The sequence below is a fragment of the Osmerus mordax genome, chromosome 15 (genome assembly GCF_038355195.1).
Source record: "Osmerus mordax isolate fOsmMor3 chromosome 15, fOsmMor3.pri, whole genome shotgun sequence".
NCBI lineage: Eukaryota > Metazoa > Chordata > Actinopteri > Osmeriformes > Osmeridae > Osmerus > Osmerus mordax.
In genome coordinates, this window is record NC_090064.1 from 9329392 (window position 1) to 9346477 (window position 17086).

A 17086-nucleotide genomic window follows, 5' to 3' on the forward strand; every position below is an offset into this window, starting at 1 on the left:
CAGAACAGAATCCTGTACACCAGCAATTACATTATACAACTCCTGTAAAACTTGTACATCTCTCCACAAACACAATCCCCCCGTCGAGACAGACAGAATCAAATTGGTTAAGTAATGAATGGAAGAAGATGAAAGAATGCCGTCTAAAATAACTGTCGATCATCCAATATGTGAACAGGTGTTCAAACAAAACACCACACAGCTTACGGTAAAAAAGCGTATACTGACTGAATGCGTGCCAATGACATAAAAACAACAAAACAAATGCTTCGGCAAACACACCTTTTATTTGCCTGTAGGCCTTTTTGAAGTGAATATGTTTGAAAGACATAAACAGAATTATATACACCCTCAAAGACCGGGCCTTGGTGTTGTGTGCTGGAAATGATACACATTTGCTTCTTGTCAGACTTGGCAGTTGTGTTGTTTATATGAACTTGAGTTGTCACTGCCAGCTAAAGGGCCAGCACGTCACTCAGATTCAAATTCTGCTACGGCAGAGGGAACACAGAAACACTGAATTTTTTCAAACTTTTTAGCACCCACTCTGGAGGGAACCCCACGTACAAACATCTAGTTTAACTACGAGATCGATTTTGATGGGCCTACATGGGTTACACCCTATTTCATAGGTTCCATGCAAACGCACAGACAAAAAAGCAGGGCGAAAAAGGTCAAGAAGAGAGAGGTCTGACAGGTTGTTTCACGCCTTTTTTATGCCCCCGTCATCTGCGGTAGCTTGCTGCAGAGCTGTGCTGCAGCGCTGTGCTGCAGCGCTGTGCTGCAGCGCTGTGCTGCAGAGCCCGCCCTCCCAGGGAATTAGCACACAGTGTCTGATGTCATTTATTAATGGAGAGCCCAGGGAGGGAGAGAGAGGGCACAGAGTACATTAACTGTGTGAGTGGGAGAAACAGAAAGGCAGAGGGAGAGAGAGATAGAGTTTACATGCAGGCGTGCGTGAGAGAGAGTGCATGCCTGCATGTGCTACTGTTACTGTGCGTGTGAGCGTGTGCATAGGTGTGTGCGTGTCCGTAATGGTCCGTGTGAGCCTCCGTGTCCGGCGCGTGTGGTAGCAAGCGTTCACATCGCGCCTTCTTTCAACTGATTTATTTTCGTATTCAGGGATAGACGGGAGGGGAGGGGGAGGAGAGGGGAGAGGCAGAACGGGGGGGGGGGGCAGACGCATGCAGACGCATTGTTAGTTGGCTGTGGGATTAGCATCCGGCGGCACCTGTGCTGGAGTGAGGTCGTGGAGCAGGCCATCTCAGGCCCCCAGCCAGTCCCCCTCTGGGGCTGCCTGTCCTACGCCACACCTACACATACAAGGCTTGGGTTGTCGACAGATAAATACCACACAAAATAATATTCATCATGGATTAAACAATATCTCTCTCTAATAAAGTATAATGATTCATTAGAGAGACTGACTAATTGACCGACTGACTGAGACCGACTGACTGAGACCAACTGACGGACAGACTGACTGAGGGACAATACAGTAAATGCAGAGGGGGGCAACTATTACGGCCCAATCACCAGCCAAATATCTCTTAAATGAAATACAGTGTCAAGCCATGGCTTTCATTCCGCAGAGATGGCTGGCAATAACCCTTTTATAGGTCCCTCTTAGCGCCTGTTCATCATGCTGTAAAAGCCTGAGCGCCTGCCGTCCTCTGACCGCTGCACCTCCTTCTGCTCCTTGTCTGTCTGAGGGGCAGAGGAGAGTGTCTGCCTGCAGGGCTGGAGAAGTTGGAGAGGCTGGGGAGGGTGAGGAGGGTGGGGAGGCTGGAGAGATCGGAGAGGGTGGGGAGGCTCGAAAGCTGGGGAGGAGCAGCGCTGGGCTGCCAGTCCTGGGTACTCAGTATGCTGGGGGGTGCTGCAGCATGCAGGGGGGGAAGACAAACATCCGCAGGCCTCCACCATTGTACTGCTCTCTCTACAGCTCAGTCCAGGGCTGGGGTGGGGTGGGGGGGATTTTGGACATTTGACTTTCCCACAGTCTGGAAGCTCTCGGATTCCGCCCGTCGCCCCCAACCGCCTTCCTTTCTCTCCTACCTGGCCCCAGCCTCCCTCCCTCCCTGCCTAATGTCATTCACTCACTCGCCCTCATCTTCCTACTATCCCTCTCTCCATTTCTCTCTCCCGTTTAAGCTCCTAGAGTGAATGAGTAACCGTGAGGGCATCATCACGTGGGTGAAATTGGCTAGATGGGTATGATATCACTATTGATCCTGTCTTGAGGATGATACATCCACACACCCCTCCCCCCTTTTTAAAGATTTGAGATCAGACGTGTGGAATTCGTCCAGCCTACCAAGCGCATAAACCATTTTCGCTGGCTGCGTGCTGTCAAGATGGGGAGGGGGGCAGGGGAGGGGGGCATGAAGAGCTGCATGACAAGCGTAATTTGGGGGATTTTCTGAGATGCGTCATGCCAAAGAAAATATCTTCCCTCGATAAAATAATTGGAATGTCGAGGAGCGGTTGGCGGTGAGACGGGGAAAAATAAATGAGGTCGAAATAGGATACATTTTGTTGCCCCTTGTCAAAAAAAAAAAAGGAACAGACGTAAACACACACACACACACACACACACACGTCTTTCACAGGAGATGAAACAAGATAAGAGCGGGAGATTAACTTCACGTCGCGTTCTAGAAAGAAGATGGCAATCTTGCGAGAGCTGTTACACTCCCTGGCAGGCGGCCTCGTCACACTGCCTCAGTCCTCGCCGCCCGGGCCTCGCCGCTGCCCTACTGGGGAAAAGCGGCGTTTTCGCACATCGTGGACTTCAGACACGTAGCTCGTTTAATCTGCACGCCGCTGTGAAATGACTTTCAATGAGCTTCCCTGAACAAAAGGCCAGGGATTGAGAGTGATAAACATCTGGGACCAGGGCTTTTATTCTGCCGTGCACCTGAGCATATCCGGAATTTGATTTATGTCCCAACTCTGTCCCCCAAAAAAAGAAAAAAATCATATTTTTTTTGTGGTCTGAGGCTGCCTACAGTTTACATGTGGGGCATGTGTTTGTGCTGTCTCATATGTCTGTTTAGAAGCGTTTTTGGGTCTGTGTAGGCATGCCCGTGTGTGTGTGACCATATGTGATCGTGTGTGTGTGTGTTTACATGCCAGTGTGTGTGTGTGTACACATGAAGTCCAGTGAGTGTCTGTACCAAGTGTGCCTCTGGCTTGTACCTTGGATCCTTTGGGCATGGCTGTCTCGTCCACCAGCAGGTACAGGATGTTCAACGCCACCAGCAGAACTGAGAGAGTCTGTGGGGGGAGAAAACAGGAAGAGAACCACATTATTGTGAAACACATCATTTGAACCTTGTAACCCATATCTATACATTGCGCTCAAGGGGGTGGGGGGGTGTGGGGGGGTGGGATGTCATTGTTGATGGGTGACAGCACACACACAGTGTGAAGAATTCCAGGCACTTACTCACAACAAACATATCTCAAATCTAGCTATGTATGTACAGTCAGTGTGTGGGAGAGGGCTGGGGGGGGGGGGGGCAGTCGGGGAAATCCCATTAGGAATAACAGCTGCTGTGGACTGATCTATTTAGCATTCTCTTGAAACCCAGTGAAACAAAGAGACCCCCCCCTGTGCCGTAGTGCTGTGTGTGTAGTCAGGTATGACTGAGCCAGACAGGCCCAGTGTGTGTTGTGTTGTTGACCCCCCCGGTGTGTACGCCGTGTGTAAACACGGTGGCTCTTTGGTGCACCGGGGGGGACGGCCCCTTCGCTCCCGGACCGGAGCGAGCGACCCCGCGCCACTCACCGTCCCCGTGAGCAGGATTAACATGACTATGGGGTACAGCAGGTTCTTCTCCCATGCAGAGGCTTTCTTTCTTCTCTCTGGGAGGGGGGACGGGGAGCGAGCGAGAGAGAGAGAAAGAGAGAGAGCGAGAGAGAGCGAGAGAGAGCGAGAGAGAGCGAGCGAGCGAGCGAGCGAGCGAGCGAGAGAGAGAGAGAGAGAGAGAGAGAGAGAGAGAGAGAGAGAGAGAGAGAGAGAGAGAGAGAGAGAGAGAGAGGAGAAGTGGAAAGAATTAGACACGTGCGAATCTGCAATAGAGGCGAGAACGTACGCACACACAATTGCTGTGGACCATCTGACCGACCGGCCAATAGAGCTACTAGTCGCACACTGAAAAGAAAGACGTTTAAAAGATTCAAATGTAGGCCAGCCAATATTATTCCTCACGAATGGGGTCTCCCAGGTAAGAGACTTTGACACCTTTAAATCCTTTGAGATTGAATGTTTATGGCTTCGTTTTCCAACACCGGTTAATTAATATTGTATCAAAGAGCACTCCAGAGCCCTCCAGCCTGGGGCAGAACGTGTAGGGTTTGGTTTGGTGAAACACATCATGAGCGTGTGTACCAACACCATCGCAAATCACGTCCACCCCGCAGGGGGTGTGGACGTGAACATATAGATTGCACAACACATTATGAAACACCCTTCCTCTTTCATTTACCACACATTTGAAAGGCTGTCTCAGTCAGTGGAAACAATAATAGAACTTAGATGAAAGTCAGTGCGGCGGGGGGTTGATACGTTGATTTATACGATACGAGACAGCAATACAGTGGCTGCTAGGGGTGAGGTAAATAGACGGTTTCCAAAAAATACACACACACACACACTATAAGACCAAGTTTAGTATAGTTATATATAGTAGCATAGTATATATATATATATAGATATATATATATATCTATATATATATAGATATATAAAGACAGAAGTGTTTCAGTAGAATTGTAGCATGGTGAGATCTGACTGCTGAAATGCTAAAAAAGGCAGGTGCAATGCCCTTCCAAAAGTTGTATTATGAACCTGTTGTATTTAACACTGTCCAGCTTGCCCCCCCCCCCCCCCCCTGTCTCTCACTCTCAACCTCCCTTAAGCCCTGTCTGCCAGCCTCCCTGTCTGTCTGTCTGCCCGTTTGTCTGCCCGTCTGTCTACCTGTCTGTCTGCCAGCCTGCCTGAAGTTTTCCAAGTGCACTCTGTATGCACTGTCCTGTTAAATTAATGACATCACTAAAAGGCACAGACCACTATATAAAGTTTGCATCTTGTTCAATATCCTAAGTGCCTTTTTTTCACCCCCCCCCACACCTCCAACCCTGTCCAAAGCCCCATCCCCTCGAACCCCCAAACGCCTCCAGAGAGCGCGAGCCAGACCTCAATGATAAAATCTTCAAAAAGGATTGAAAGTGCAGTCTCCAAGAAAGAATCTTGATACCACATTACACACAGTATACGTACAGCTTGGACACGATTCACCTCATACATATCACATTGACATGATATTTCTATGAGAGGCGGAGGACACGGGACACACTTCTCACCCAGTTTGTTCCTCTGGCTTCGTACACTGTCCAGTTCTTTGTTGCGGTGGTGGACCGAGCCTCCTTGGAGGGTGGAGGATGATGGGCTGCCTGAGATGAGAACAAGAAAACATACAACTGTCTCATGAAACTGTTCAAAACATATATATATATATATATATATATATATATTTATTGTTATTCTTTAAGTGTTGACGTACGTTGACACAATTCCTTTGTTATTTTTACACTTCACACACTCAAGCACCACTTCCAGAACGGGGGTTCACCGCTTATCTGCCAAGGAACTGCCACATAACGAAAGGAAACATGCTTATTCATCTAGAGAACATGGTAAAGCATTATCAGTCCAGAACATCGCATTGTCAGGGCCCTCCTTTTCGAGGCGTCAAATAAACCGTTCCCGCACGGCTCTCGCACACGTCAAATTCTTTGTTTACGGGGGAAAGCCGAGAGAACGACGTACTAATGCTGCAATTAACAGGAAGTCGACATCGTCCTGTGCTTTTCACACTGTGTCTCTGTGGCATGTGACTTGTCTCTATTAAGAAATAATACAAAATAATAAAACGCCCTTGGTAATCCAACCCCAGTGCGCAACAATGTGATCTCAAACAAGTGGGAGTAATCTCCTGTGTCAGGGTGCTGTCTAGCGCAGCCGCGCAGCATGCTGCGACTGGTCCGGCAGGCCGGGAGTAGACAGCGAGGGGTTCTCCGGGAAAACCACAAGGCCGACTCATTTAAAGATAATTGATCTGTTTCTCTTCCAATGTGGGAGCCCTTCGGAGATCCCTCAAAGGAACCATGGTGGAAGGAGTATCCGTTTGCGTCGCCCTCAGGTGACTGGCAGATCAAGACCAATTAGTTCAATGTTACACAGTTACTAGCGTGCAATAAAAAATACCGTCTTTCATCTTACACAGGTGAAGGACCAATCACTTTGATCAAATTATAAAAATAAAAATAAATCGGTTTTTTTTTGGACACACCCTGTCTAGATGGGGTTTGGAATGGAATGGGAGACAGAGAGAGAAAGACTGAGAGAAGAACAGACTGAAGCTTGTCTGTAACCTCGGAGATGGTAGCCCGGGGAACAAGAAGGGGAAACTTCAACCCTCAAACCAAACGCCGTCGAAACACAACAGGAAGTGTTCCCTGGCAGTTCAGCAGGCCTCTTCCTCGGCAAGCCGACCGAGCCAGCTCCCTCAGGGTGACTGTGGCGAATCCACCCGCCACTAAACATCTAATCCATCACACAATCAGACACCATACAAACGCTCGCTCTCTGCCACCACCTGAAGAGAAAAAAACCCTCAAACTCGCACGATGACTTGACAGGAACAGCGTCGGGGCTGAGGCAGAGGAACTCTACCTCTTATGAGTAGCATATGCCCCTTATCCAAAGGTTGACAGGGGAAGATAAAAGAGATTGACATACAGGGTGGCGGAGGTGGGCGACTCTGTGCTGCTGTGAAAGCTGAAAATAATTCCACGTCTCCTCTCCAACCTTCAGCGGCGCAGTCAAACGATGACGTCATCGGCAATTATGTTAATGCCACGCTGGGGCAGTGGAGGCTCTGGCAAGGTCATCGTGCCGCATAGCATCTGGACTACCGCACTGGCTGCCTCCCAACGCAGGGGGCCCCAAGTGTGTGTGTGTGCACACACGCACACACACTTGCACACACAGACGTGTACCACACGCTCTCACACACACACACACACACACAAACACACAATCAGTTGCTCAACACTAAAACATAGCTACTTCACTTATCCCAGTGTAGGTTTACCAGTTTTACAGGTGCAAACACACAATATTACACACACACACATCTAAATGCCATCTGCCCACATCACCTTCGGAGTCCTCTTCAAGTAAAGGGCAGTCTAAACTTTATATTGGGAGGGGAAGCGCTTTGAATTCTAAAAGTTGCTAAACTAACAGGTCAGCACAGCTGTTGTACAGCTTTTATGAAACATTTCAACCAACTCTTTGCCATTGAATTTCCAAACAACTGCATCTATATAATATCTGAAAGCATACAGGAACATTTGGCGTTCAGAAAAAATTATAAAACAACAAAAGTACTTGCTAAATTAATAAAGGCCTAGGACTCAACTGACACAGATGCATGAGATTGTGAACACACAGAATAACATGATTTCCAGAGCCTAGAGCATGGTGGTACATCTGATCTGAGGCAAGAGCATGCCGCTGCCTGTCTCTCAACAGCTTGGAGAGTCCTATCATAGTAGCATAGTTCTGACAGAGCAAACAAACAAACACTCACACACATGTACACAACCTACTTTTCCCCCCAGAGGTTAATTTCCTCCCAGGATGAGAAACAACCACTGCACACACACACAGAAAGAGAGATACGTATACAGACAGAGAGAGAGAGAGAGAGAGAGAGAGAGAGAGAGAGGGCTAGTCAGCCGAAATAATCCAAAAGCTACTGATCTAAAGTAAATAAACCAAATCCTAAATGTCATTTACAGTGTTAACAGGACATAACTGGATGGGGCTGGAGAGTCAATACACACAGAGCGATAACCACTGATAATCCATGAGCACAAACACAAACCCAGTTATGAGACAGGCCTGATCTGCTGGGATGGAGGGGAAGAGGATACAGAGGGGACAGGGGGGGGGGGGGGGGGGGCAGAAAGAGAGAGAGGGAGGGAGAGAGAAAGAAAGAACGAGAAAAAGAGGGATAGCAGAGAACAGGTGAAGCAAGGAGAGGCAGCCATTGTTTGCTTGTGAACTGTGTCCAGTGAACTATCCATGAACCACCTCTGACCACCTCCTGCTTATATACTTCTGAAGATCCCAGATAGCGTCACCTTGCTTACAGCTTTACACCGCATTCTCACTCCAGCGCTTTCTTACGGTCTGTGGATGCGTAAGGCCAATCAGAGGACAGATGATTCCAAACTCCTGAACGAGAGCCTATCAGTATGTGGCTCAACCTTTGCAGACAGGTTCCGTAAAAATACGCTGCAGTGAGAACCAGGTGTTACCTGGGCTTTGGGACTGATTCCCAATAAGGGGCACAAGTCTCTCCAACCCATACCCTCACCACCCCAACACACACACACCTCAGAGCATCTTTTACCCAGTGGCGGATTCCGTCCCAATTTGAGAAACAACATCCAGTGTTATTGTATTGCAAATGTGACTTCGCAAAGATCAAACCCCTTCTTCCTAGGACGATAAGCGAAAAGATTACAATGATCTTTAAAGGCGAGTTCAAAGCATCTTCAGTTGGCCCGACCCGTAAGAAGCTGTACGGCTAAATGGCGATCTATTGGAGCTGGCCAGCGTAGCGTTTTAAAACAACCCTATCAGGAATCTGCCTTACCTCCCTGGTTTGTAAAGGCACCCCATCCACTCCTCACAAGCGCATCTGCAAGCTTGGTTGTGTGCTTGATGCTAACGCGCGTCTGGCTCTGCGCCCAAATAATTCCTGCTTCGTGGGATAGTTTGACTGCAAAAGCAGGAATTTGGGAACATGGGCGGAAGTGGTCAACAAATAACATCTTCCATGTCTATGTGCTTTGCTGAGTTCAACAGCCAGCTAGCCGTAGAACATCACACACACAACACTCAGAGGTTTACCGTGTTTCGATCACTTACCTGTTTGACTAGCCTACTGCTTTCTGAGCTATTTATGTCTCTGAACTCAAGCTGTCGGCTACCGTGACTACACAGCGACTACACCGCAACTACACCGCGACTACACCGCGACTACACCGTGCACACCGTCCAGTCGGGGCCGGAGATCAAACGAGGCGATCGCCTCTCCTCTGGTGACAAAGGCAGGGCCCTGTCTTAAATTGACTGTTAAAAACAGTCGCAGCTATAATTCACGGCCCATGCTGGGGCAGCTGCTTAGCATTTAGCAGAAGTTATGAGACAGAAATAGTGTGTGTGTCCACGTGTGTGTGTGTGTGTGTATAAGAAAGTCTGCGTGTGTGCGTGTGTCTGGGTCTGTGTATGGATCTGATTTGTCAATGCTAATTGATTCCAGCGCAGAGTGCTCCATCACCACCCCACCCCCCCCACACACACCCCACTACCCCACCCCCCCGTAATGGGCCCCCACGTTTCCACACAGACATACCATTTAATCTCCTCAGAAGGGCCTGCTCCTGGAAATGGATGCAGTAAATCTGCTCATCCAGGTCCTCCAGTATCTGAAGGGGGGGAGAAGAGAGAGCAAGGGAGACAGAGAGAGAAATTAAATGGGTTATAATTAGTCTCAAAGTGGGATCGGAGAGATGGCAGATGTGAGGATGAGCCGATGACGTATTTGTAGTTCTCCGTGTGTGTGTGTCGTCAAGAGACAGGCAGACATCAGAGATGGGAGGGAACAAAGCTAATTCTCAAGTTTTTCAACTATTCTTGGTAGTGCTATGCACTTCTAGTCATTAATTATCTGCTGCACCCACGATATGCACTCTGTCTACTTCACTCTGTATAAAACCATCTGCTACATGAATGAAGGCAATGTGAAAATGCAACACTGTCTGTCCAAGTTAGTTTAAGTTTTGTATTTCATTGGTGCGAAGGCATTACGTGGTCAGAAACCACATCGGACTTGAAGTGCACCAGTCCAAACATTTATTAGATAAAACCAGTACATTAACCAGTATGCTAATATGCCTTGTACTAGTCAATTACCCAGTAAGTTAATAAACCTAGCACTAGTCAACTAACTAGTAACCTAGCGCGTCCAGGCAAGGTAACCGGTAGGTCAACAGACGTGGTCCTACTGATGACTCACCGTGGGTTTGACCAGTAACTGGCCCATGACCGTGAACATCCTGGAGAGACCCACAGGTGTGCACACTGGAACGACACACAAACACACACAGAGCGGGTGACTTGCGAGCACGACACATCCCATCAGCTGTCATGGAATCGATACGAGCGGCCGTTTCCTGACGATGACATGGGGGAGAGATACGCGGAGTCCCCGATTCAAGGGGGCGCGATGCAACCCGGATACTTACTGAGCAAAAGAAGGCCTCCCATCAAGGAAATACAGGAGTAGAGATACGGCAGGTAGAACTCCCATAGATCTGAGGATGAGAGGAGAACGAAAGAGTGGGAGAGAGAAAGAGGGAGAGACAGAGAGAGAGAGAAAGAAAGAAGGCGGGGAGACCAAAAGAAAGAGATGGAGGGATGTGACAAAGAGAGAGAGACAGCCTATCACTCAACACTGTCCAAGTCGGGAACGTGTACAGAAGCTCTCACACACACCATCGTAAGTGTAGCTGGTGCTGGGCTCCGGGTTGTCTCGCGCAACCTTACCGTAGAGCGACTCCATGCTGGCCGCGTCGTTGTCGATGAGGGCGGACGCCACCCAGACGATCCCCAGGATGAGAAGGCCCAGCAGGAAGAGCATCACAAAGGTCTCCAGGACCCTCGCCCTGATACCCTGGGAGCACGCACACACACACACACGCACGCACACACGCACGCACACACGCAGGTAAAGAGAGAAACAGGTAGGGCTGTCACTGTCATGTTTTCAAGTCGAACGCACATGATCACAAGTGAGAGTCGACTCCGCCAACAGACAGACCACCTCAGCCGTTCCTCCTTGTCACAGTTACAATACAGGCACATGAATCGTGATCGTGTCGACTGAAATATAGTTCAGAGGAGGCTAAAAGCTATCGCTAAGTTCTCCATAAAACCACCTCTCTAATCTAGCCTCCTCATATTAAACAACGTCAGCTCCACTCACTCCTAGGCAGCTGTCATACTTAAACAACCCCAGGTGATCCTTGTTGAGGAGCATTTGAGAAGTATACTTTGAGGTCTGTAAAGTAGCCTTAATCCTAACAGAAGTGTCTGTGTGTGTGTGTGTGTGCATGAGGGCTCTCCAGGCAGCTACTGTCTGCGATCAAGAGCAGACCAGGCATCTGGGTCCGATTACTTCACCCTCTTAACGCCGGCCGCGTCCCGTCCCCTGAGCAGAAGGGCCTCGCAGGGTAATTTGGGTTTTCCGGGTCACAAACCGCTGAGTGCTTAATAAAGCCTCCCCTACCTGTTCACACAGCCCCCCCCCCCCCCTACACCCCCCCCCCTACACCCCCAGCCCCTGTCTAGCACTGGGGATCCAGAGATCATAGCCTTCACACACACTTCACACAGTGGGTAGGGGGTGACGAGGGCTGGCAGGTTAGTGGGGGTGCGTGTAGGGGGGGTTGGGGTACATGTGATCAATTTGTTGCTAAGTAGCTGCTGATGCGCGGGCTAACAGAGTGGCTGGGGGGGACGGGGACGCTGGCCAGTGTTGGCTCACGGCTCTCTTTGATGTGGGACTGCGTCTGTTGAATCGCTGGGCCCTGTGAATGCTGTGGCGGTCGGTGTTCGTCGTCATCCTAGTTTGTGACTTCCCGGTCCTTGTGAAGCGGAGGTCTGTTGAGCCTGCTCTCTTCTGCTACCTCCCTTCAGAGGTTAGGTTGGAAGACGATTGTTCTCCATCTCTTTGCGCTCCCGTCGTCTATCTCTCTCGCTCCCCCCTCGCTCTTCCTCTCTCCTTCCCCATTATCTCTCCCTCTTTTCCCCCCACCCTCTCTATCCTTATCAGTCTGTCACTTTCTCTCCTTTTCTCTCTCTCTCAGCCTTTTAGCATTAAGAGGAGCCTGAGGGTAGAATTTTCTAGCACACCAGAGTGGCTGTTAGGGTCTGGAGTGCCTCTCTGTGGCCATCCAGAGTACTACAGCACTTTAACTTCACATACCTCACACTGGCCTCTCGACAAATAGTCCATTTTGCTGGATACCAAAATATCTGCAAAAAGGCATGGGTCTGATATGATGCTGTTAACCCTTTACCACACACATGCTTGTATGTCTATTCCTGAATTCACAAGTCAGTCCCATTCAAAATCCTGTTTTCTCTAACCTGAACCTTAAGCCTTAACCCAAAGGTCTAACCTGAACCTTAACCCTGGCACCTAAACCTGACCAAAAAACTATCCCAAACTCCTTAACCCAACCCTCAATCTAATTCTAACCCCCCCTAGAAGTAGCACTTGAGGAAGAAAGAAAATGTCTTCACAAGTTACAGTTCCTTAGCTTTCTATACTTGAGAGGACTCACACTCACGCACGCGCACACACACACACACACACTGATGATACTGCAGTCTAGCATGTCACATCAGAACAGAATCAGGTATCAATGCCGGAGACAGGGTCACAGCGAGAAAAGGATGGGAGAGAAGAGAGAGAGTGTGTGTGTGTGAGACAGAGAGCGAGACAGAGAGCGAGAGAGAGAGAGAGAGAGAGAGAGAGAGAGAGAGAGAGAGAGAGAGAGAGAGAGAGAGAGAGAGAGGGAGGGAGAGAGAGAGGGAGGGAGGGAGGGAGAGAGAGAGAGCAGAACAGCGCTGGGACACAGAGAGGGGGATTGGAGGTGAAATGCAGTCGCAGTCATCATCTTAGCCCATCTTGCTCCCTGGAGGTGAGCGAGGGGGTGAGAGGCGAGAGGGAGGCTTTCTGGGACGAGCGCTGCCTCCCAGACTCTCTCTTAAGGAGGCACAGCTGAGGAGAGCGCCCTGGTATCGCGTCCACCCAGCCCACCTTAAGTGGTGGCCGTCGCCATGCTGAAGGTGTATTTCCTTGAAGGAAGCTATTTCTATAGCTCTTCAATAATGTATCAATCTTTAGCCAGTCAGATCATTTGGGGGCGAAGGCAATGACTGTCACCTCCCCTGCCATGATCTCCACTTCTCAGGGAAGACAGGTCATAGCGCCAGACAGAGGCTAGCTAAACAGAGGTTTCATTCTTCACATACTGGACAGCAAATCAATGAATTCTCCATCAGCATGGATTTCAAGAATAGAAAGAAAGAAAAGATAGAAAGACTGAAGATGATCTCTTCTTCTCCTGATGACAGTGTGGAAATAGAGATATCTAAGTTGCTGGGTCATCAACTGGATAGACAACAAACCACCGTTTTAAAAATAGACGGATAGAGACATCCTCAATGACAAAAAGAAAAGGAGAGACTCTTTCCCTGGTTCAAAACGGGAGAGAGAGGAGAGAAAGAGACGGGAAGGAGAGAGACAAAGAGAGAGAGACAAAGAGAGAGAGAGAGATGAACGGAGGGCAGAGTGAGTGGATCTGAACCTGAGCTGTGGTATCCAGAGCGCCCCTCTGGAAGTGTCTATTCTTTCTATTCTAAATGTGTGCGGCCCTATATATAGCAGCTCTGAAATATTCAGCACCCCCTCCACCCCCGATCCTCATACCGAGGGGCTAGCATGCTGCATCAGAGCACCAGCCCGCGCTTCCAAGAAACGTGTCGTTTTGAGACATTGAGGCCACAGGAATAGGTCGCGCACACAGCGGCACAAAACGGCGTCCGAATGCCCACAAATACACGACACAGGGGCTCAAACGCACATGCTAATAACACAACAACAGAACTGGACAAACACACAAAACACCCGTCATCACCCCAGCACCCAATGTCACCACGTCATTAGCTTAATGTCAATCTGCCCCCTCCTCCCCCCACAACCCAGGCAAGAAAACCCACAACAGAGCTGTCTGCATCCCCCTCAGCTGGCTGTCCCCTGGTGATGTTCTCACTTCAGACAGAAAGCTGCTCTGAACGATATTCTGTTAACAGGAGAGGAGATGTGGGAGGGTGGGGTGCAAAAAGAGGGAGAGCGATGAGTGCCGGAGACACTGAAAGAGAGGAAGGGCAGAGCACAGTACAGGAGAGAGTTTGAAGAGAGAAGAGGGTGGGGCGGGAGGGTTAACTAAATATATACAGTGAGAGAGAATACAGTCTTTGACAGGGATGGGAGATGTGGAGAGCAACCAAGACAGCAACAGAAAGAGAGAGAATGAGAGAAAGTGGGAGAGAGGAGGGGGAACGGGGGCATTTGAGAGACAGAAATGGGATGAGAGAAGCAGAGAGCAGCTTTCCTAGCGACCACCATAAATCTGCTACAGGTCAGGAGGCGGTGGCAGAGATCAGCCCACGGCTCATCCTTCCTACAATCTGACAGGGCTGTGTGTGTGTGTGTGTGTGTGTGTAATAGAGGGGTGGTCCCTTACACTCCGATCCAGTCCCTTCCCTTCTCGCTAAGGATACACCAGATGCCCAGAAAGCTTATTAGGGTCTCCAGCCCTCCTGTAGCCCACCCCTCCACCCCCTCCTCCGCCCTCTGGCCCACTGGCCCACCGGCCACACCGACCGTGTTAGAGACAGAAAGCAGAGAAGGAGTCGCCAGAGAGAGCGAGACACCCCCCTCCCCTGTTAAAAGCTGCAGAATAAACTTCTAAAGACTCCCTTTAATAAGACTTCAATGACACGGGCGTATGGGAAACGATTCGCCTCACGTCGTATGGGCAGAGGAAAAAAACCTTTGCACACACACAAAGGGGACAGACTTGTTGTACTGGGGGGGGGGGGGACCAATGCCGTAAAAAATAATCTTACTTCCCCAATGTTGGCCTTTCTTTTGGTTTACATGGGAAGCCTTTGAAATTAGGCGGAGCCCTTTCGGACTAGCATGTTCAGTAGATTAGCCCTGAAGGAGGAAGTCGCTTCAGTACTTTTTGATGTTTGCCAAAGCTGTATTCCAACTCCAGTGACGACAGCTTGTTATAATTATGGGTAGGTGTCAGGCTGATAAGTCCACAAAGAATAAATGACAGTCACCTGGGTTATGTCAAAGCAAAGGTGACGTGCAACTCCAAGAGTAGTCTGTGTACTGAGTTCTGTAAGTCAAGTCAATACATGTATTTGTATTTTTACACAGTTTTCTTTTTCATGTCATTCCATCACTTCAATCAGATATTGAGAGAATGTATTGACAAAAGCACCACCAAGGTAAAAACCACAAAAATAGTAATAAAAAAAATATTTAGAAACAAACAAAAAACATCTAATACTTTTCCCCCCGAAACGAAATTGACTGTTATGTTTCAAAGATCCATAAAACAAAAAATAATCACGAGATGCGCACGCAAAAAAGAAACAAATAATACACAATAGACGAAAAGATTCTCCTTTAAAACTAATATGTAGCCATGGCAACAAACATTGCAACGGGGCCCGGCTTTAGGAGGGGACATTGTGACCTTAAAGGAAGGTATGTAAACACCACTTTATATTCTGCGGCCAGGGACTGCCTGCAAGAAGGCCTGGGAAAAATGTCTGCATGCGCTGGGGGGAAGATTTGAAATAAATATCCAGGCCCCTATTGTAGGGCTCCCCGACAAAGAGAGTATCTTAGTAACACCGCACGGTTTACTCAGCTTTGACACCCCCAGCCCCCCTTCCCCCTACAATAAACACACAGTGCTCTGTGGCGGCAGAGGTTCAGGGCTTGGGAAGGTTAGATTGATGAGTGGTTTCTTTAACTAGCGGATGAAAACTGCCGGCCCGTTGGTGGGTCAGGCTTCGGGGTCAGTCTCTTTTCTGTTAGACAAAAAAAGGGAGATCGGACGATCGGATCATTTCAGTATGGTGGGCTGGTGAAGTCCTGGACGATGCTAATTACAACCCCCCCCCCCCCCACACACACACACACACACACACAAAACACACACGCCTCCCCAACAAAACTGAACCCCTAGTTGGGGAGGGGCCTATGTCTGTCGTACAGTTTCAAGATCGGTTCCGTCAAGAGCCATTATGGTAATACAGGATTCCTACAGGCCTTGTTTTCACTTGCTGCATCAGAACCCCTTGGAAAAACTAAACAAAGCTGCCCAATCTTTCTGTTCCTAAGTTCCTACTGCATTGGGTTGAATCCAGTTAGTGGGGCCCTCTGGGAGCACCATGCTGGGGTGAGGAGGGGGATAGTCCACATGAACAAGGCCAGTCTCTCCCAGATCAGGAAGGCCATGATGGTCACAAAACACGGATGGCACTCTAATAATGCCATCCACGGGTCCATGATTTCCCTGAGTACGACATTACCAAACCCCAAAAGTCTATTTGATGTCATAAAATGCTATTTCCTAACGGTCAGGATGCTTAGTGTTAGGTAGCAGCACCAAATGGCTGGCACCCATGATGCACTACAAATGTGCATCTGGAGCAAGACCAGGAGCCAGAGAGCTGAACTATAAGATGACATTTAAAAACTCAGCCATTTCTTCGGCAATGAATTTAAAGTGTTTTCGCATTCATTTCGCTATTTGTCGTCTCAGCAATGACGGGAGTGAGAGAGAGAGGGAGAGAGGGTCTATTAATGGGAAGACTTAGTGTTGGGAGACATTTTATGCCAGCAAATAAAGCTAGATCATAACACCCAACGTTTGGGTTGTAAGTCACTCCGATCCATCCGCAATTTGGACAATTTGTTACACTATTAATCACACAGGAACCCGGAAGCTTCTGAGGAGCTGAACTGCTAACATCCCTCCGTCCCCCTGAAAACAACAACGACATTTCAATCTTGATTCTGTCCGAGTCCTTTACTACCTCGTCAAAACAGTAAAGCAAGCCACATGAAAAACCTGACTCTCACGGTTATCCGTTAAATTCATCAAGCTCTTCATTTCCGCGGTCAAAGGAACTTGCGGTGCCATAACATGGCCACGACCACATAAAACCCCATGAGATTGCGCTCCAAATGCTCTTATTGGACAGAGGGGCTCATATCACATTATAAAAACTTCCTACGTCGAGCGCTCGCATTCGTCTTGCTGTCAGCCCCTCTGTTGAGTG

General features: G+C 48.9%; 1 protein-coding gene across 1 annotated transcript in view; it reads right to left on the reverse strand.

Annotated features, from left to right (window-relative positions):
- Nucleotides 1-17086, reverse strand: part of lmbr1 (limb development membrane protein 1) — a 32123-nt gene that overhangs the window by 8817 nt on the left and 6220 nt on the right. The window contains exons 6-12 of the mRNA XM_067251639.1: nucleotides 10691-10817; nucleotides 10390-10458; nucleotides 10161-10225; nucleotides 9498-9570; nucleotides 5368-5457; nucleotides 3791-3867; nucleotides 3199-3276 (exon numbers count right to left, since the gene is read on the reverse strand). Coding sequence (XP_067107740.1) covers nucleotides 3199-3276; nucleotides 3791-3867; nucleotides 5368-5457; nucleotides 9498-9570; nucleotides 10161-10225; nucleotides 10390-10458; nucleotides 10691-10817 — 579 coding nt within the window. The remainder of the gene's footprint in view (nucleotides 1-3198; nucleotides 3277-3790; nucleotides 3868-5367; nucleotides 5458-9497; nucleotides 9571-10160; nucleotides 10226-10389; nucleotides 10459-10690; nucleotides 10818-17086) is intronic.